This window comes from Polyodon spathula, chromosome 10, assembly GCF_017654505.1.
Source record: "Polyodon spathula isolate WHYD16114869_AA chromosome 10, ASM1765450v1, whole genome shotgun sequence".
Lineage (NCBI taxonomy): Eukaryota > Metazoa > Chordata > Actinopteri > Acipenseriformes > Polyodontidae > Polyodon > Polyodon spathula.
In genome coordinates this window covers 44,496,186-44,512,457 of record NC_054543.1, presented here as the reverse complement: position 1 = coordinate 44,512,457, position 16,272 = coordinate 44,496,186, and the positions used below count along the sequence as shown (strand labels likewise).

Here is a 16,272-nt window from a genome sequence, read left to right as displayed (position 1 = left end):
ATCCAAACTGTTGTTTATTACAAACATAAAAGTATTTTACTAATTCAAAATGAATTCAGATAAAGTGTGTGATGTGTGTTGTTTCCGCTTTGGTTTTTCTTAGGCGCGTTTCACCACTTAAAGGTAACAAAGAAGTTCGGCCAACCGCCGTCTTCTCGTTTATCGTCCTAATTGCGCCTCCCGCCCAAACCCACAGTCTTCATATCTGGGATTATCCACTGGGGGCTTTTTGCAGGTGGTGTAAAAAAAAAAATCTCACACAAATTATCTCAAATTTGAAATTTAAAAATAAAACCTTGAGCTGTACAAATAGTATTCAATTACCGGTTAAAGGTTAGTTTGTTAACTTTGGTATATAATTTAGTTCTGTTTGCTAACTCGGTGTTGTTTTTCACAGGGTTAGACCAAGCCGAAGACTGCAGGGAGCGAAGGGAGGTCGTCGAAGACAGAGTCTCACCGGTCCAGTACGAAATAACTTAAATTCACTCATTTATTTTTATATTAAGACAGTTAGGCATCCCATTTGTCGCTCCAGTAATGGAAAACGAAATTACAGTAAGTATTTTATATACACATTTTATTTTTACTGTCCTGAGTGAATTTTTAAATAGATCTATTTTACATTTTAAATATGTCTTATGACAGAATACGTAGTTTTTTCTTACTGTCGTAAACTAAACATGTTATGTAGGTACCGTAGTGATCGATGTTGAAAAAAACGTAATTACTTTTTTTGTATTATATATGATTGTTTTATTGTGGTAACTGTACTATATATTGAACAGATTAATTGTAATTATGTATTGGTGTTTATATAGAATAAGCAGAAATTAATGTGTATTTTACAGACAGAAGTTTAAAGTAAAAAAAAAAAAAAAAATACGTTTTTTTTCGACGATATTAAAATTGTGTTTTATTTTTTTCTTTCGCATTTGCCGCCAAAACAATTATTTATTAAAATGTGTAGGTTTTTTAAAAAAATATTTTTATAATAAAAAAAAAAAAAATAACATTGAGCTGAATTGATTTTCCTTTTGATCGACAAGAGCGGGTTAAATAAAGGTGGTGACAGGCGTAACTGTCTCAGGTTATATTGTTTCAATACTACAAGTACCCTTGGTTACGATGCTAATACAGTACTCTTTAATACTGAAGGAGATACTGATAAAAAAAAAGGGGATGGATACTGTTTTCAAGGAATTTGATCAGAATTAATATACAGTATAAAATAAAGGAGATATCAAACTCAAATTTCTCACATTTTGAGTTTATAACTCACAGAATAGTATTTTGACAAACTTCAATTTTACTGAAAAAAAATGTTGGGTGAGAAAAGCATTTTTGTTTTCAAGACTGGCATATGATATGTAATTAACTGTGGCATCAACAGTGAAAACAATGCTGAGAATTTAAGAACGTAATTTCATAATGATGGTGATGAATACAGTACGAATTGGTTTATTATATTACACTAGGGGGTATTTTTAACCCACATTTATTCCAATGTTTTTTATTTATGTTTTCAGGCATATTTAATAATTAATTTAGTAGTCCCTTAACCAGCATCTGTTTGAATGCTTAGCTTAAACAAAAATGAAGGTGAAATAGTTTTACCTTAGAACGCTCATTGAGTATTTTGAAGTTAGGGAGGAAGTCCTGTCCTGGATGTGTGCTGTTGATGAAGTCCTGTCATTATAGTGTGGTGTGGTTATGTGTGTGTGTTATGAAACTCTGTCATGAATTTTGTTGTCTTTGTCTATCCACAGCAGACGAGCAGTCAGACCCAGACCAGCTCGCTGTCCCCCCCGAACGGCATGTCCCCCACCCCCGGGAAACACGGCAACCCCCCCAGCGCCCCCCGCTATGGCATTGTCATCCCCAATCGCATCTTCGTGGGGGGCATCGACTTCAAAGTCAGTTTCTCTGTGGCTGGTATAATACATTTCAAAATGGTGGCACAAATGGGTAGAGTACAAGGGCCTTCCCATGAAAATTGTTTATTTGTTTGTTTTGTGAGCGGCAGGTTTGACTGCTGTTCACAAGACAGAGGCAGAGGGTGTCCTGCGTTGTGGTGAAAGCTCCTCAGTGTTTTCTCTCGGTCTCTCTCTCTGTTGATCCCCAGACCAATGAAAACGACCTGCGCAAGTTCTTCTCTCATTACGGGGTGGTGAACGAGGTGAAGATAGTCAACGACAGGGCCGGAGTCTCCAAAGGGTGCGTACACTTCACTGATCTGTGTACAAGAGCACTGTACACTTCACTGATCTGTGTTCAAGAGTACTGTACACTTCACTGATCTGTGTACAAGAGCACTGTACACTTCACTGATCTGTGTTCAAGAGCACTGTACACTTCACTGATCTGTGTTCAAGAGCACTGTACACTTCACTGATCTGTGTACAAGAGCACTGTACACTTCACTGATCTGTGTACAAGAGCACTGTACACTTCACTGATCTGTGTACAAGAGCACTGTACACTTCACTGATCTGTGTACAAGAGCACTGTACACTTCACTGATCTGTGTTCAAGAGCACTGTACACTTCACTGATCTGTGTACAAGAGCACTGTACACTTCACTGATCTGTGTACAAGAGCACTGTACACTTCACTGATCTGTGTACAAGAGCACTGTACACTTCACTGATCTGTGTACAAGAGCACTGTACACTTCACTGATCTGTGTTCAAGAGCACTGTACACTTCACTGATCTGTGAACAAGCGCACTGTACACTTCACTGATCTGTGTACAAGAGCACTGTACACTTCACTGATCTGTGTTCAAGAGCACTGTACACTTCACTGATCTGTGAACAAGCGCACTGTACACTTCACTGATCTGTGTACAAGAGCACTGTACACTTCACTGATCTGTGTTCAAGAGCACTGTACACTTCACTGATCTGTGTACAAGAGCACTGTACACTTCACTGATCTGTGTTCAAGAGCACTGTATACTTCACTGATCTGTGAACAAGCGCACTGTACACTTCACTGATCTGTGTTCAAGAGCACTGTATACTTCACTGATCTGTGAACAAGCGCACTGTACACTTCACTGATCTGTGTACAAGAGTACTGTACACTTCACTGATCTGTGTACAAGAGCACTGTACACTTCACTGATCTGTGTACAAGCACTCTGTACACTTCACTGTGATCTGTACTTCACTGTGCTGTGTTAAGGATTTGTCATACTTAAAAACAACAGTGCTTGCTTATGTTTAACAGTAGTGCATAAGTACAGACTTCATTTTTGTGATTTGTAGCAAGTTGTGTGCAGGGTGACCTATGTTACAACAGAAATCAGTTTGCACATTTCGGCAGCCAGCTTTGCCGGCCTGTCGCTGAAATTACAAAAGATGTCATCTCTTATGATATCAAGAGACACCCTACACACAGCATATTAATTGGTAGTTAGTATGTATACAACCAGAGCACAAACCAGCCAGCACTTTAAACCATCGGTGAAAGAATATGTCGGTTCAAGTTACCAAGGTCTTGTAATTAAGAACAGGAGTGAGGTCTCCTATGTCAAGACTTGTGGTACTGTGCCTAGTCAGAGAAGGACCCTGTTTAGTCCAAATACAATCACAGTTAGGCAGTAACTTCAAACCCTGCCATAAACTAACAGAGAGCCTGTCTTGTGTCTGTCCCCACAGGTATGGATTTGTGACATTTGAGACACAAGAGGATGTGCAGAAGATACTGCAGGAGGTATGAGTTTGCTGGAAGTGGGGTGCTAAGAATTTGTTCTTTGAAGTTGCTGCTGTTGTTGCTGTGTGTATTTTTGTTCTAGTGTTAACAGAAAAGAACATGTTGTCTTTTATTGCTGATGTCTGTCAATGAGAAGGTTTCCTAAGCGTTTCAGTACAAGAATTTTTTGGTTGATGGTGTGCTAGTTTTTCTCCATTCACTCCACTCTCACCCTCTGTCTGTCTCTCTAGGCTGATAAGCTCATCTTCAGAGATAAAAAGCTGAATGTCGGCCAGGCCATCCGCAAACAGCAAGTGGGGATCCCCTGTACGTACTTAGAACTAAAAAGACACATTGACAAAGTTTGCTCGTGTGAACATTTGTATAACCTTTTAAGTTTCTTAGTGCAATATGCATATAATGTGGGGTGTGATATGTATATAATATTATGACTCTGAGGGTGTAATATCTTTATATACAGGGTTCTCCCCAGGAATTCTGTACAGCCAGGCGGCAGAACATAGCCAGCAGCACTTTTAACAGAACAATAAAATTGCCTTACCTTAAATATATAATACGACAAAAGAATTTGAATAATGTGTTGTATTTCGTTGACTGTGTCTAGTTGCTCTTTTTTATGTTCTACATTTTTCATGACTGTTTTTTATTATGTTAAACTACCATGCATATTTAGACACTCTACGATTTGACTGGGGAAAGATAAAGTATGTTTATTGGAGTTCATAAAAAAAAGATAACATTTTCACTTTTTAGCGTCATTATTGAGCTTATTGCTTCATCTAAGTTGTTTTCTTTATGTTAAGTTTTTTGTTAATTCATGTCTATTTTTGTTTTTCGCTGTTCTACATTTTTTTAATGCAACTGTTCATTTTAACCTTTTTTTTTTTTTTTTACACAACAGTACTCGCACACGTTTGGTCACCATCATAACTGCTGCATGAAACCGGAGTGTAATAATCCCACACCGCTGCACTTAAGCATTTGTATATCAGCTAGCAAGTGTTCAGCTGATATCCCCTACAGCCTCTATACATGAACCCCCAATATCTCTCACAAGAACCTGGGTACATATTTTTACAATATCACAACAAAGGAATACTTGTTTTTTTTGGTGCATATGTATAGCTATTATTTACTATATATCACCTTACAGTACAAAAAATGGACTGAATGATAATACCCAAAAGTAATCTAAATATTCTTAATAAAATAGCAGGATATAGTGTATATATAGTGTTAGGTGGTGGATTGTGCCGATCGTCGGCTTATTTTGACCCCCTGCATTCATTGTCACGATTTTTGCTTTTGAAAATAATCGGCTGTTTTTTTAGCAGTCATTTTAGTGTTTTAGCCTCGAAGTGCTTAACACACAAAACCCGCCCCTTCAACTCTCTGATTGGTTAAATGGTGTGTCACGACGTAACACAGCAGTCATGTGGTTCCAAGATTTTTTTTTTCACCAAGCAACGTCATCTCGTCTGTTGGAAGCGCAATCAATCCTTATTGCTAAAGGCAAAGTAGCATCAGCAAGACAGGCGGATCTTTTTTTTTCAGCCTTGCGGCAACAGCCACTTCACCGGGTGGCCCACCTGGCTGAAAAGGCCTGGGGAGAACCCAGATATATATATATTCTATGAGAGCATTATCTGCTGCTAATACAATATGTGTGTATATAAATGTGTCTTTGGGGATGTGATATGTATAATATTATGACTCTGTTTAGACACATGAAATGATATGTATAATATTATGACTGGTCACAGGGGATGTGCTCTCGTTGTCTCTGTTTAATGCAGCTCGTTTTTTGTCTTTGCTGCCCCTGTAACAGATGCTGGATTCCCTTTCTCAAGCTCGAGCCCCAGTGTGACCCCCCCTGCCCCGGCCACCATGTACTTCACCACCTCCACAGGGTACCCCTACACCTACCACAACGGAGTGGCATACTTCCACGCCCCTGAAATCACCTCGGTGCCACAGCACTGGCCTGTAAGTTCCCAGCCCGCAAAGTTAATCAGGGCAATACTGAGTTCAAATCTGAGCTCATTCATACATTACATAAAAAAATATTAATATTGGACTACCATGAGTAGAAACCAGTAAGGGTCATAGCCTGACAACAAAGTTATACAATCAGAGAGATCAGGAACTGAACAATATAAACCAGTGATGCATATAAACTGAGTCATGGAGGACCGATGTCCCTCCTGGTTTTTGTTCTAACCATAATCTAAATTAGTTAATTGGACCAAGTAAGCTTCTAATAAGGTCCAACAAAGTACTTTAGGGTGCAGCTGGAATAAAGACCTGCAGGGACACCGGCCCTCCAGGACCGAGTGCACCACTGATATAAACCATAAATATAAGCAAGAAACAAGTAGCGGATGAAGCACTTACATTATCACCCGGAGTTGTCACTTGCTTGTTTTGTACCATTAAAATGATTTTATTCTTCTCTGCAAATATGCCTTTGCACTTACTTCAGAATAGGACCCAAGGTCTTTTCCGCACTCTCTGTTAGTTTCACATTTCGTAACATTAACATGGATTGTTTTCACCTGAAGACGTTTTCTGCATTATGCTACTATCAGCAAAATGCAGCAAAGCATAGTTGAAGCATTGAAAAAGCATAGGTAAAATGAACAATTACTCTGCAAATGCTCCACTCCTAAACTTGTTGAAGGGGTATAAAGCTGTGGTACTGACTGTCCCTCTGTCTGTCTGACTGTGTTTCAGCCCCGCTCCATCTCCAGCTCCCCCGTCATGGTCACACACCAGGCTCAGACAGTATTACAGCAGCCTGCTTGTCATTACCAGGTAGGGAGCTTTGGTTTGTTCGGATTTTTTCCTGAAGAGGGTTATTAAAGGTTTAGATCAGCAACCCATTTCCTAGGTAATAATCGATTCACTTTATTAGAAAGAAGCAAAAGAAAAATGTGCTTTTAGATCAGACTGAAAACATTAATGTGCTAGTAACAAGGCATGAGGCAACAGACAGCATCAGAACATTTAATCAGTCAATCAGTATTTAATTGAGGCTTGCAAAAACAAAAACAAAACAATAGCGACCAATAATTCATTGTTGCATCTTTGTGTTTTTATTTCACCCTGTTTGTTGTCAATTAGTGCTCTGACAAATATTTAAATATTGTTTGTATTCGTTCATATAACAGAATTGACTGTATTAGCGGGCTCCCGAGTGGTGCATCCGGGTAAAGGTATTCCACGTGGAGTGCAGGATGTTCCCTATAGCCTGGAGGTTGCCAGTTCAAGTCCAGGCTATTCCACTGCCAACTGTGGACTCCTAGGTGGTGGCGCAAAATTGGCCAAGCGTCGCAGGGTGGGGAGGGCTTAGGTCAGCCAGGGTGTCCTTAGCTCACCACGCACCAGCAACCCCTGTAGACTGGTCAGGTGCCTGCGGGCTTACCTGTATGCTGCCAAGAGCTGCGTTGTCTTCTGACGCTGCACCTCGGAGGTGGCTGCATGGCAGGTCTGACAGCACATGTTTCAGAGGACTGCGTGTGTTCGTCCCAAGTCAGCGCGGTGGTGGTAGGTGTGAGCTGAGCTTAATATTATACAATTGGCTGGAGAAAAATGGAGTAAAAATCAATTGACAGCTGCTAAAGAAAAAAAGAATTGACTGTATCAAGGGTTGTATCTAGAGCCCTATGAAATCCAAATTATTATTTTAATTTTCGGATTTATTTTTTCCTGATTTCGAGTTCTTCGGTTTTAAAAATCTGTAATTTCTTAGTTTGTTTTTTATAACCTCAAGTGTTTGATACATTGACAGCAATGAAAATGCGTGAAAAAATATGACAAAAAAACCCTTTCTAAACAGTTTTCAGAAAAAAGGGTACTAATTGGCCCAATGAGAAACAAACTAGGAACATTGTAAATTTAAAAAAAGAATAATCAAAATGTATGCCTTTTTAGTAGTTTCTTTTCAACACAAACTGAACTGTAACATTTCAAAATAGATTTAATGTTTTTATTAATAATTAATGACAAACAATGTAAATAAAACCCTAAATATTTTGATTTATTCAAATTTAATAAAAAGACACTTAGTAATATGTCCCTGAGAACTTTGGAGAAAAAATGCAGCAACTAGACCCTACATTCTGCAGTAGTCATTACAGTGCTATCTGCTCAGAGTAACTTACAGGTAGTCGTTTTTTTTATTATTATTTGTCCTGCAGTTGCCTTTAATTCATTTCTCTGCACGCACTACTACTTTGTATATGATGTAGAATACGTGATTGTAAACATCTAACACCAGTACGTACAATACTCTTTCAAATAAAAGGGTTATGATTTTGAATATGTGCTTCTTTAAGGTCAGTATTATTGTCATTGCTTGCGCCCGGCATCTCTTTCTTTAGAAATGAAGCACTGCCCAAGCGATAACGGTAGCTAACAAGTGAAGTGGCACGAGAGGCAGCGCTTTTTTACAGTTAAAATCACTGACATGTATGGTGGCTGAGACTGTGCAGCAATATTTTTTGAATGCGTTCTCATGATGTGAGTTTCTTGAAGCCTCTTGTCATACAAACACTGTATTATTTCAGTATCATTTTTAAAATATATGCATATATATTTTGTTTGTTTAAACTGATTTTGTGTCCTCGGATGCATAATTCCGGTTTTTTTTCTGAATTCCGCGATTCTGTCCACATTCTCTGCAACACAGATTTCATAGGGCCCTATGTATCACAAATATATAATGCAAAAGAAGCCGTTGCATAAATAAATAACACACCTGTTTCTCCTTCAGTTAATGTAAGTTGATGGGTTAGCAGAGTTGATTTTACTCATGAGAGATTTTTTTCCTGTAATGTGGTGTAAATTTCACTTCATGAAAAAGGAAACCTCACTGGTAATGCCGTTGTGTTTATTGTAAATCCTCCAGGCTCCTTCCCAGTGTCTTCCAGGCCAGTGGCAGTGGAGTCTACCGCAGGTATGGAGCCCCTGTCAATACACTACAGTACATAGTGTACACTCCACTATACTTTAGTTATAAGCTAGATACACTTTTTAGTATTATGCAGTGTTTACTACGCTTACTGTAGTTATTGTCACATTTCCAAATTGACAGTAGTTAATGTAACTTGTATACTGTAGTACACATTGAACACAGTAAAATGGCAGTGTTTAGTAAGGAATGCTGCAGTGAATGGCAGTGTTTAGTAAGGAATGCTGCAGTGAATGGCAGTGTTTAGTAAGGAATGCTGCAGTGAATGGCAGTGTTTAGTAAGGAATGCTGTAGTGAATGGCAGTGTTTAGTAAGGAATGCTGCAGTGAATGGCAGTGTTTAGTAAGGAATGCTGCAGTGAATGGCAGTGTTTAGTAAGGAATGCTGCAGTGAATGGCAGTGTTTAGTAAGGAATGCTGTAGTGAATGGCAGTGTTTAGTAAGGAATGCTGCAGTGAATGGCAGTGTTTAGTAAGGAATGCTGCAGTGAATGGCAGTGTTTAGTAAGGAATGCTGCAGTGAATGGCAGTGTTTAGTAAGGAATGCTGCAGTGAATGGCAGTGTTTAGTAAGGAATGCTGCAGTGAATGGCAGTGTTTAGTAAGGAATGCTGCAGTGAATGGCAGTGATTGATTGTCTCTCAGTCCCCAGCCCCGGCCGTGCCTGTTCTGTATATGCAGGCCCCCGATATCCTGTACCAGGAGCTGCTGCAGGATGGTGGCTGTGCCCCCTCCACCCTGTCCATGCTGGAGGCCACGGTCCCTGAGGTAAAAGCCCCCTGCTGTGTGTGTGAGAAACCCCTTCTCGCATCTCTTTGAAGTTCCTACTAAAGTGTGTAAAGAAACTCAATTATTTATATATTTGTTTGCGAAGGAGCACATACAACAAGGATTTAAGCAGAATTGACCACGTGTCCTTTATTGATTATATTATAATCTAAAGTTACACACATCTTGCTGAAACATTACCATTTTGACATAGTGATGTAGCATCTGGTTATAAACAGAATGTAAGCAGTGATCCATTAATTAATCTTTCCCAGGCAGTGAAACATTATTTCTCTGATAGTAGTAGGCTCAATCAAAGTTTTGCACTGATAATCTTTCCTTACAAGTGTGTGTTACTGCACTAGTCCACTTTCAAGGGTTTCCCATGGTTAAAGCATAGCAAAGTGTAATAATGTGTAGTGCAAGCTTGGGAAGGCATAGATAAGCATTGTAAAGCCCAGAGAGGTATGTTAACACTAGGACCTGCGAGATTTCAGACTACATGCAACTGCCGCACCCTCAAAATGTGCGGCTCCATTTTATAACGGCATTGATATGAAAATGAAAAGCAAACAGTCGGATACAACTTAATGTTTTTATTTAGGAATATCATACATAACATTTTCAGAGCAGAAACACTGTATTTACATTGAACATTTTCAAGAGCACATAAACATGAACAACTGTACTGTGTAAACAAGTGTAGAAAGCTGTACTCACATATAAAATTATAAAACATAAATAACTAGTTATAAAAATAGCATAAGACAAAAATATAACAAGTTGTGCAACGTGAAAGTGCTTTGAGTGAAACAGAGTTCAAAAGGCTCTGTCTGTCTGTTCAAAGTTCTATTACAGCTTTCTAAGTACAGTCTACGCAGAAAACACACTTTTCAACTGTACCATTGCATTTACCACAGACTGCCTTTTCACAACGTGTGCAGACATCAAAAGTTCTCTTTTTATTGCATTTAGCATCCTGGCATTGTCTTTTATTTCGTGTGCCAGTGGGCGCAGCGCTGGCTGAAGATTGAGGGGCATTTGCCAGCCGGCTTTAGTGTCTCTTATCAAAATGTTTCTGCCGTAGCTCCAGGGCTAGCTGCAAAATGAAGTCCCTCCGAGTGATTGTGTTGCCGGTGCGCTCCTTGTACAAAACCAAAACGTTGCTGGCTGCCAAAACATTATAAAAAACAGCCACAGGCCACCTGCGAGTACCAGCTTTGACAGAATACAGCCATGCCATTTGATCCAGTATATCCACACCGTACTTCGTTGCGTTGTAAAATGCAACAGTCTCGTTTAGCATCAGTCCTGATGTTCACTGACTTGTGCAGAGAGCTTAGAATAAGCACTTTTTTTTTTTACACCTGTACACACTTAGGGTGGCACACTCGTTCTGCTTGAGAGGTGTAGTGGAGTGCAGGGGGGCTCACACGGCTTGAGCTGTTGGGGGTAACTATTCAGAGGACAGGCAGACGAGAAAAAAGTAGCGTAGCTATATCACACTGTATTGGGATTCAGTGTGTATATTTTGTGACAACTGCTAATAAAATAAATAATAATAATAATGTTTGATGTGTAGAATGAGTTTCATTATTGTCTCAGCACTTGACAGGAATATATAATCCGTTCTTTCACATTGACTGATTTTATTACAAAGCCCAGACTAAATTGTCGGCTATATTGTATTGATTTCAATATGCCGCATAAACTGCGGGTCTGGCAGTTGCAGAAGCAAGTGCATTTTTACAATTCTGCAGCTGAAACACTAAATGGGTATTTAATTCAAATATTTAGTAACACTTAAAAACGGACATGTATGAGATGTTCAGCTACACTGAGATATTGATAATGTTTTGTTTGCAGGCGTTCCCGGAGTACGGGGTGCAGCCAGCGTACCACCAGGTGTTCACACAGAGCCCCGTCTGCATGCCGCAACCACCCATCCTGCAGCAAGAACCAGTGATGGTAACGGGGGCATTTACTTTAAACGAGATCACAAATATGCATGTGAAATATAGATTTTGAACTTAATATATATGAGATAATAACTATATAATGCAAGGGTATTTATTTAATATTCAGTGTCTATTTATAGACCATGCAGTAATAAACATAATAATCCATTATTTTAAACTCTATTGAAGTGCTTCTCATTAGGAGTTGTCTGAGTGCTTATCAACATTCCCAAAGTGTTTAAACTTTTTATTTACTCTTAAAGTTTAAACGTTTAGGAAATTAAACAGAATCAGACACTCCTGAGTAAATCTATTCAGAAGTTGGAGGAAAGAAAACCATGCTTTCTTAAAAGCTACATAGAAGTGCAAGGGGGTACCAGCAGGTGTGGAAATGCTTGAGTCATCGGACAACAACAGGAAGGGTGTGTGGTTGTGCCATCTGGTCAGAAATAACATGCTCTAGTAGTAGATGCAGGGGTGCAGTTTGTACAGCAGATGGTGCTGTCTCTCCTGAGGGAGTGCTGAGACTGAAGGTTGATTTCACCCTTTTTTCATTACATTTACTATCAAATACTTCTTAAAAATGTCTCATAGGGTGAGTAGCATTGTAATGTCATAAAAAAAACAAAAAAAAAACACTTTTCTATATTCAGTTATCCATAACATTACATATTTTAATAAGGCAGAGATGGAGTGGGTGAATGGAAAGTTGTGAATAAACAAGCAATTAGCTGCCATGGCTTTTAGTAATTACTTCCTGCAGACTGCCTCAGTCGGTTCTCATTAGCAGAGCTCACAGCACACACTAGAGCTGTGTTCTAGCCTCCAGCATGGGTGCGAACCCTTACTAAACATCTTACTGTATAAAAGGCTGTTACTAACTCACTGTGTCTAACGCAGTGTGTCTCCCTGCAGGATCAGAGTCTGCACGCTATGCACAGGGGGTTCTCACAGTCTCCCATGGGGCTGAAGCCCCGCCTCACCCGCAGCTCGCACTACCACAGCTGCGGGGACTACCGGCCTGAAGAGTCCATCCTCACCCCCTCAGCCAGCACTGACTCTGTCAACTAGAGCGGGAGGGCCTCCGAGCTGCTCCTTCACCACGCACACTGGGGTTCCACTGGTCAGGGGGTCCGTTAGGGGAGCTCAGACACTGCAGAGAAGGAGGTACAGAAAAGGAGGTGTAGGTAGCAATCTCATCACTCTTCAGCAAAACCTGTGTATAAAGGCACCTGCTGTTAGCAGCTGCAGAATCCGAGTGTATGGGGTGAGTGACAGAGGCATGCTCTTTAGTAACCTGTTTAAAACGGCCTGTACCAGGCGCTGGTCACTCCCTTTGGTGATTGTTAAGTCATGTTTCATTGTTTCCATGAAAATGTGCTAGAAACCAACAACAAAATTTGTGCTTATGAAACTTTATTAAAAACATCACAACAATGCTCTGTTAAAGGCATGTTAGGTGCACTGTACAACTAGAATAGAGAGAACTGCAATAACCACAGTTTAACATGTTTCACTGTACTGCTTTCTTTCGTACTCATTTACTGAATTTCCACTGCAGTAGTCTTGTGTAGTTCAGTTATGTGCATTTTTCCTTTCTGAAAAAATTGTAGGAGAAATGAGCTTTTGAGAATGTAACTCTTAAAGAGCCAGTATGACATTCACAGAGGTTATAACAATACCTGTAAGATGTACTGGACCTTGTTGTGCTGTTTCCTGTCTTCATGGATCACGACGGTAGCCGCTGTGGTTGTAAGATGAGGTCAGAACCACAGTGCTGGTTTGTCATCTCCTTCCCTGTCCCTAACTGTCATTCAGGAATAATAAATAATGTAAATTATTTAAAAAAAAAATCAACCAACTTTTTCTATATATTATGGCAGCAAAAAATAAAACAACAGCATTTAACTTTTTTTTAAATAAAAAGTGTATTATGATAATGGCTACAACATTATAATAACTGTTATCTTTTATATTGCTTAGATTTATCCTTTTAGATTTATCTTGAAAACACACCTCTTAATACATACATTGCAAATGTTTATACCAAGCATGATTCAGAGATTGTAACCAGTGTCATTCTCCAGCGACAAGGTGGCAGCATTTGAATGGCAGGTTACATCTATTGCTGTAAGCAGGTCAGTCTTCGGTCCTGCAGTCATTAGTTGTAGATGTAAAACAATTGTGTGTTATTTCAAGTGGCACGTTGATGACTGGAAATAGTTTCTGGATCTAAATAAAAAATATGCGGCTTCATATGCAACACTAGGAAGGTTAAACTGTGATACTGGATCTTTAAGAGTACAAATCAGGTCAGTTAAAATGTTTTTTAAAAAAATACAGACATAGAAACCTGGTAGACTGGATTGGTTTAGAAAACAGTTCTTGAGAGTACAACAAAATTCTGAGAGCAGTTTTGGAGACTTTTTCCCAGATTTGTTTCCTGCACTGCCTGTGAATACAACTCTCCTACCTAGCCCCCTGGTACCAGTGAGCCCCAGTAATCCCTGTGTGCGCTGAGCTGCAGTCGGGACCCAAGGAGAACTGCCTCGTAATCTAGCGTGCCTGTAAGAATTCTACCTTATATTCCCTTTTTTACACTGTCTGGTGGTGAAGGCTGGTGTAGACATTACTCTTGCCTTCTTTACAACATTGCATATGTTTTACTAAACCAACATGGATTTCCATCTGCAGGGTAGTGTGCCAACAGGGCATAACCAAATTGCATGAATACTCCTTTCTTAGCAATAGATTCACCTTTTTATTTGTAACTGCTATACCTTTATGTGTAAACAGAATCTTTCAGTATAAGCACAGCATTTCAGACTGCAGTGCTGTCAAGCTCCTTACAACACAATCGTGGTTACACACCCCCTTGCACACTACCCTCTAAGCTTTCTGGCCATATCAGTCTTCATTGTGTCAGCTGGTTCATTGACAAGAGCACAAACGTCTTACAAGCATTGATTGGCTGCCTTGAAAGCCAGGTAGTTTAAAAAGAAATACGAAACTGCTATTCTGTAGAAGCTACATATTAAAAGAAGTGATGGAAGGAGAGGCGTCAGTCCCACTCCACTTAGTAAACAGGTGCAGCTTCAACGTTGAAGAGGGGTCCCCTTTCTTGAAAAGCAAGGAGCTCTGAAAGGACTTGTTTTTATTGGATGCAGTTCTGTACGGTTGGAATCATTTTCACAATGATTTTAAACCCTATGTGTTTATATATATGTATTTTCAAAGATGTAAAATATGCATGTCAGGAGTAAAATGTAGTAAATATCTATTCCCCATCAAAGGATTAAAGCTGACAAACGTTTCCGGACTTTCAGAAACTTACTACTTGCAACAAAGAGTGTTTTTCAATGTTTGAAGTATGTCAGTAGACTTCAGAGGACTTTCTAGTTTTGAAAAACACATGAACACTAATGAGACACTAGCCAAAACGTTTGTCTGGTTGACTTCTTTTTTATTTTCAAAAACTTGAAACATGTCATTTTAGATTTCAGTGATCTTTGCTGTTTAAGAAATTGGTACTGTATAATGGAATGCAAACCACCAGAACAGGAAGTCTTAATTAAAAATGTAAAAAAGGATAGATGTATGAATAAAGCCTTTAAATAGGTTCTTTTTTTCTTGATAAAATAACTGCTTTTTGTATTTGTACAGTGTTGAATGGATAGAGTGTAGGTTGGGTCTAATTTTAGGACTGGTTTGGGCACAGAGTTCTATTACCACACATTGCTCACTGCTAAACGAAACGTTTAGAAAGCGCAAGGTGTGGGATTCTCAGTTGAGGGCATTTATTGTTTATTTTAGAAACTCTGTTTTATTTGTTTTTTTATGGGCAAAGTCAGAACAATGTGGGTTGTCTTTATGATTCTGTAGTACATTTGTGACAGACAAGGAGTACTGGAGGGTTTGAGTAGTACTGTACTGCGCTGTATTTTTGATATAATCACTTTCCCAGAAAGGAAAGCTGAACAAAGCTGACCTGTTGTTAACCTAGACAAAGGAAAACTTCTATTTTATGATATTTTTATACTGCTCAGTATGCCAACCCACTGCTTCCCACTGAGCTACTGCAGGCACCAGTCATACAGTTATATGTTTAAAGTGAGGAATTATGTTTTTCACAGTGTGCTTCACTCAGCTCGGAGCCCAAGAAATACTGCCAGCTATCAAGGCCTTGTTACATTTATACATTTCATGTGCTCTGTCCATAAATGCATCTTTCAACAATCTTGTACATGTTTTTTTATATGTATTTATTTAATGTGTTTCAAAAGGGTGTGGTTTATGTTAAGGGTATGTGTATTTTGTTTGAGAATTGGATCATTTTATTTGCTAGTTCGTGTGAGAGTATGGAGCATGTGCAGGAGCAAACAAACCGTTTAAAAATGAACGCTAAAAAGCCTAGAAGTCACATTCACATTCACCCATGTTTAGTCAACTATAACTTATTTTGTGGGTCGTAGTAAATATAGTACTTCAGCAGAAAAAGTTCAAGCTCTGCTGTGCGCTTTTCAGCCTTGTTTGTCCAAGTGGTCCAGTCTGTAGTGTACTTTTAGCAGGATCATTCAGTGGAAGTATTTAAAGAGTGTAGGCCTAAAGGGTCTCGCCCCCTTGCCCCACTGCAAGTCAGTTTGCCTTTAACAGGGCATTTATAAGTAGGTTTGAGTACTGGCAGGGTGGGGCTGATGGGTTCATTCCAACAGTTTCTTACACAAACACAAAACTTCAAACCAGCTATAAGGATGTATCACTATTGTAAAAAGTTGGGTAGCATAAGTGCAGTGCATTCAACCAATGTGATAAGGCTGTTAGTGTGTGTGACTGTCCCTCAGACTGTGCATGGCATTGA

At 39.3% G+C, this 16,272-nt stretch overlaps 1 protein-coding gene across 1 annotated transcript; it reads left to right on the top strand.

The window, feature by feature from the left end:
- Positions 1-409: 409 nt before the first annotated feature.
- LOC121322521 (protein boule-like) lies at positions 410-12,838 on the top strand. Its single transcript, XM_041262629.1, has 11 exons — positions 410-555; positions 1,767-1,913; positions 2,123-2,214; positions 3,665-3,719; positions 3,950-4,029; positions 5,582-5,705; positions 6,453-6,533; positions 8,629-8,676; positions 9,334-9,456; positions 11,323-11,424; positions 12,330-12,838. The coding sequence occupies exons 1-11, from the start codon at positions 538-540 to the stop codon at positions 12,483-12,485; spliced, it is 1,026 nt and encodes a 341-aa protein (XP_041118563.1). The 5' UTR covers positions 410-537; the 3' UTR covers positions 12,486-12,838.
- The last annotated feature ends 3,434 nt before the right edge of the window (positions 12,839-16,272 follow it).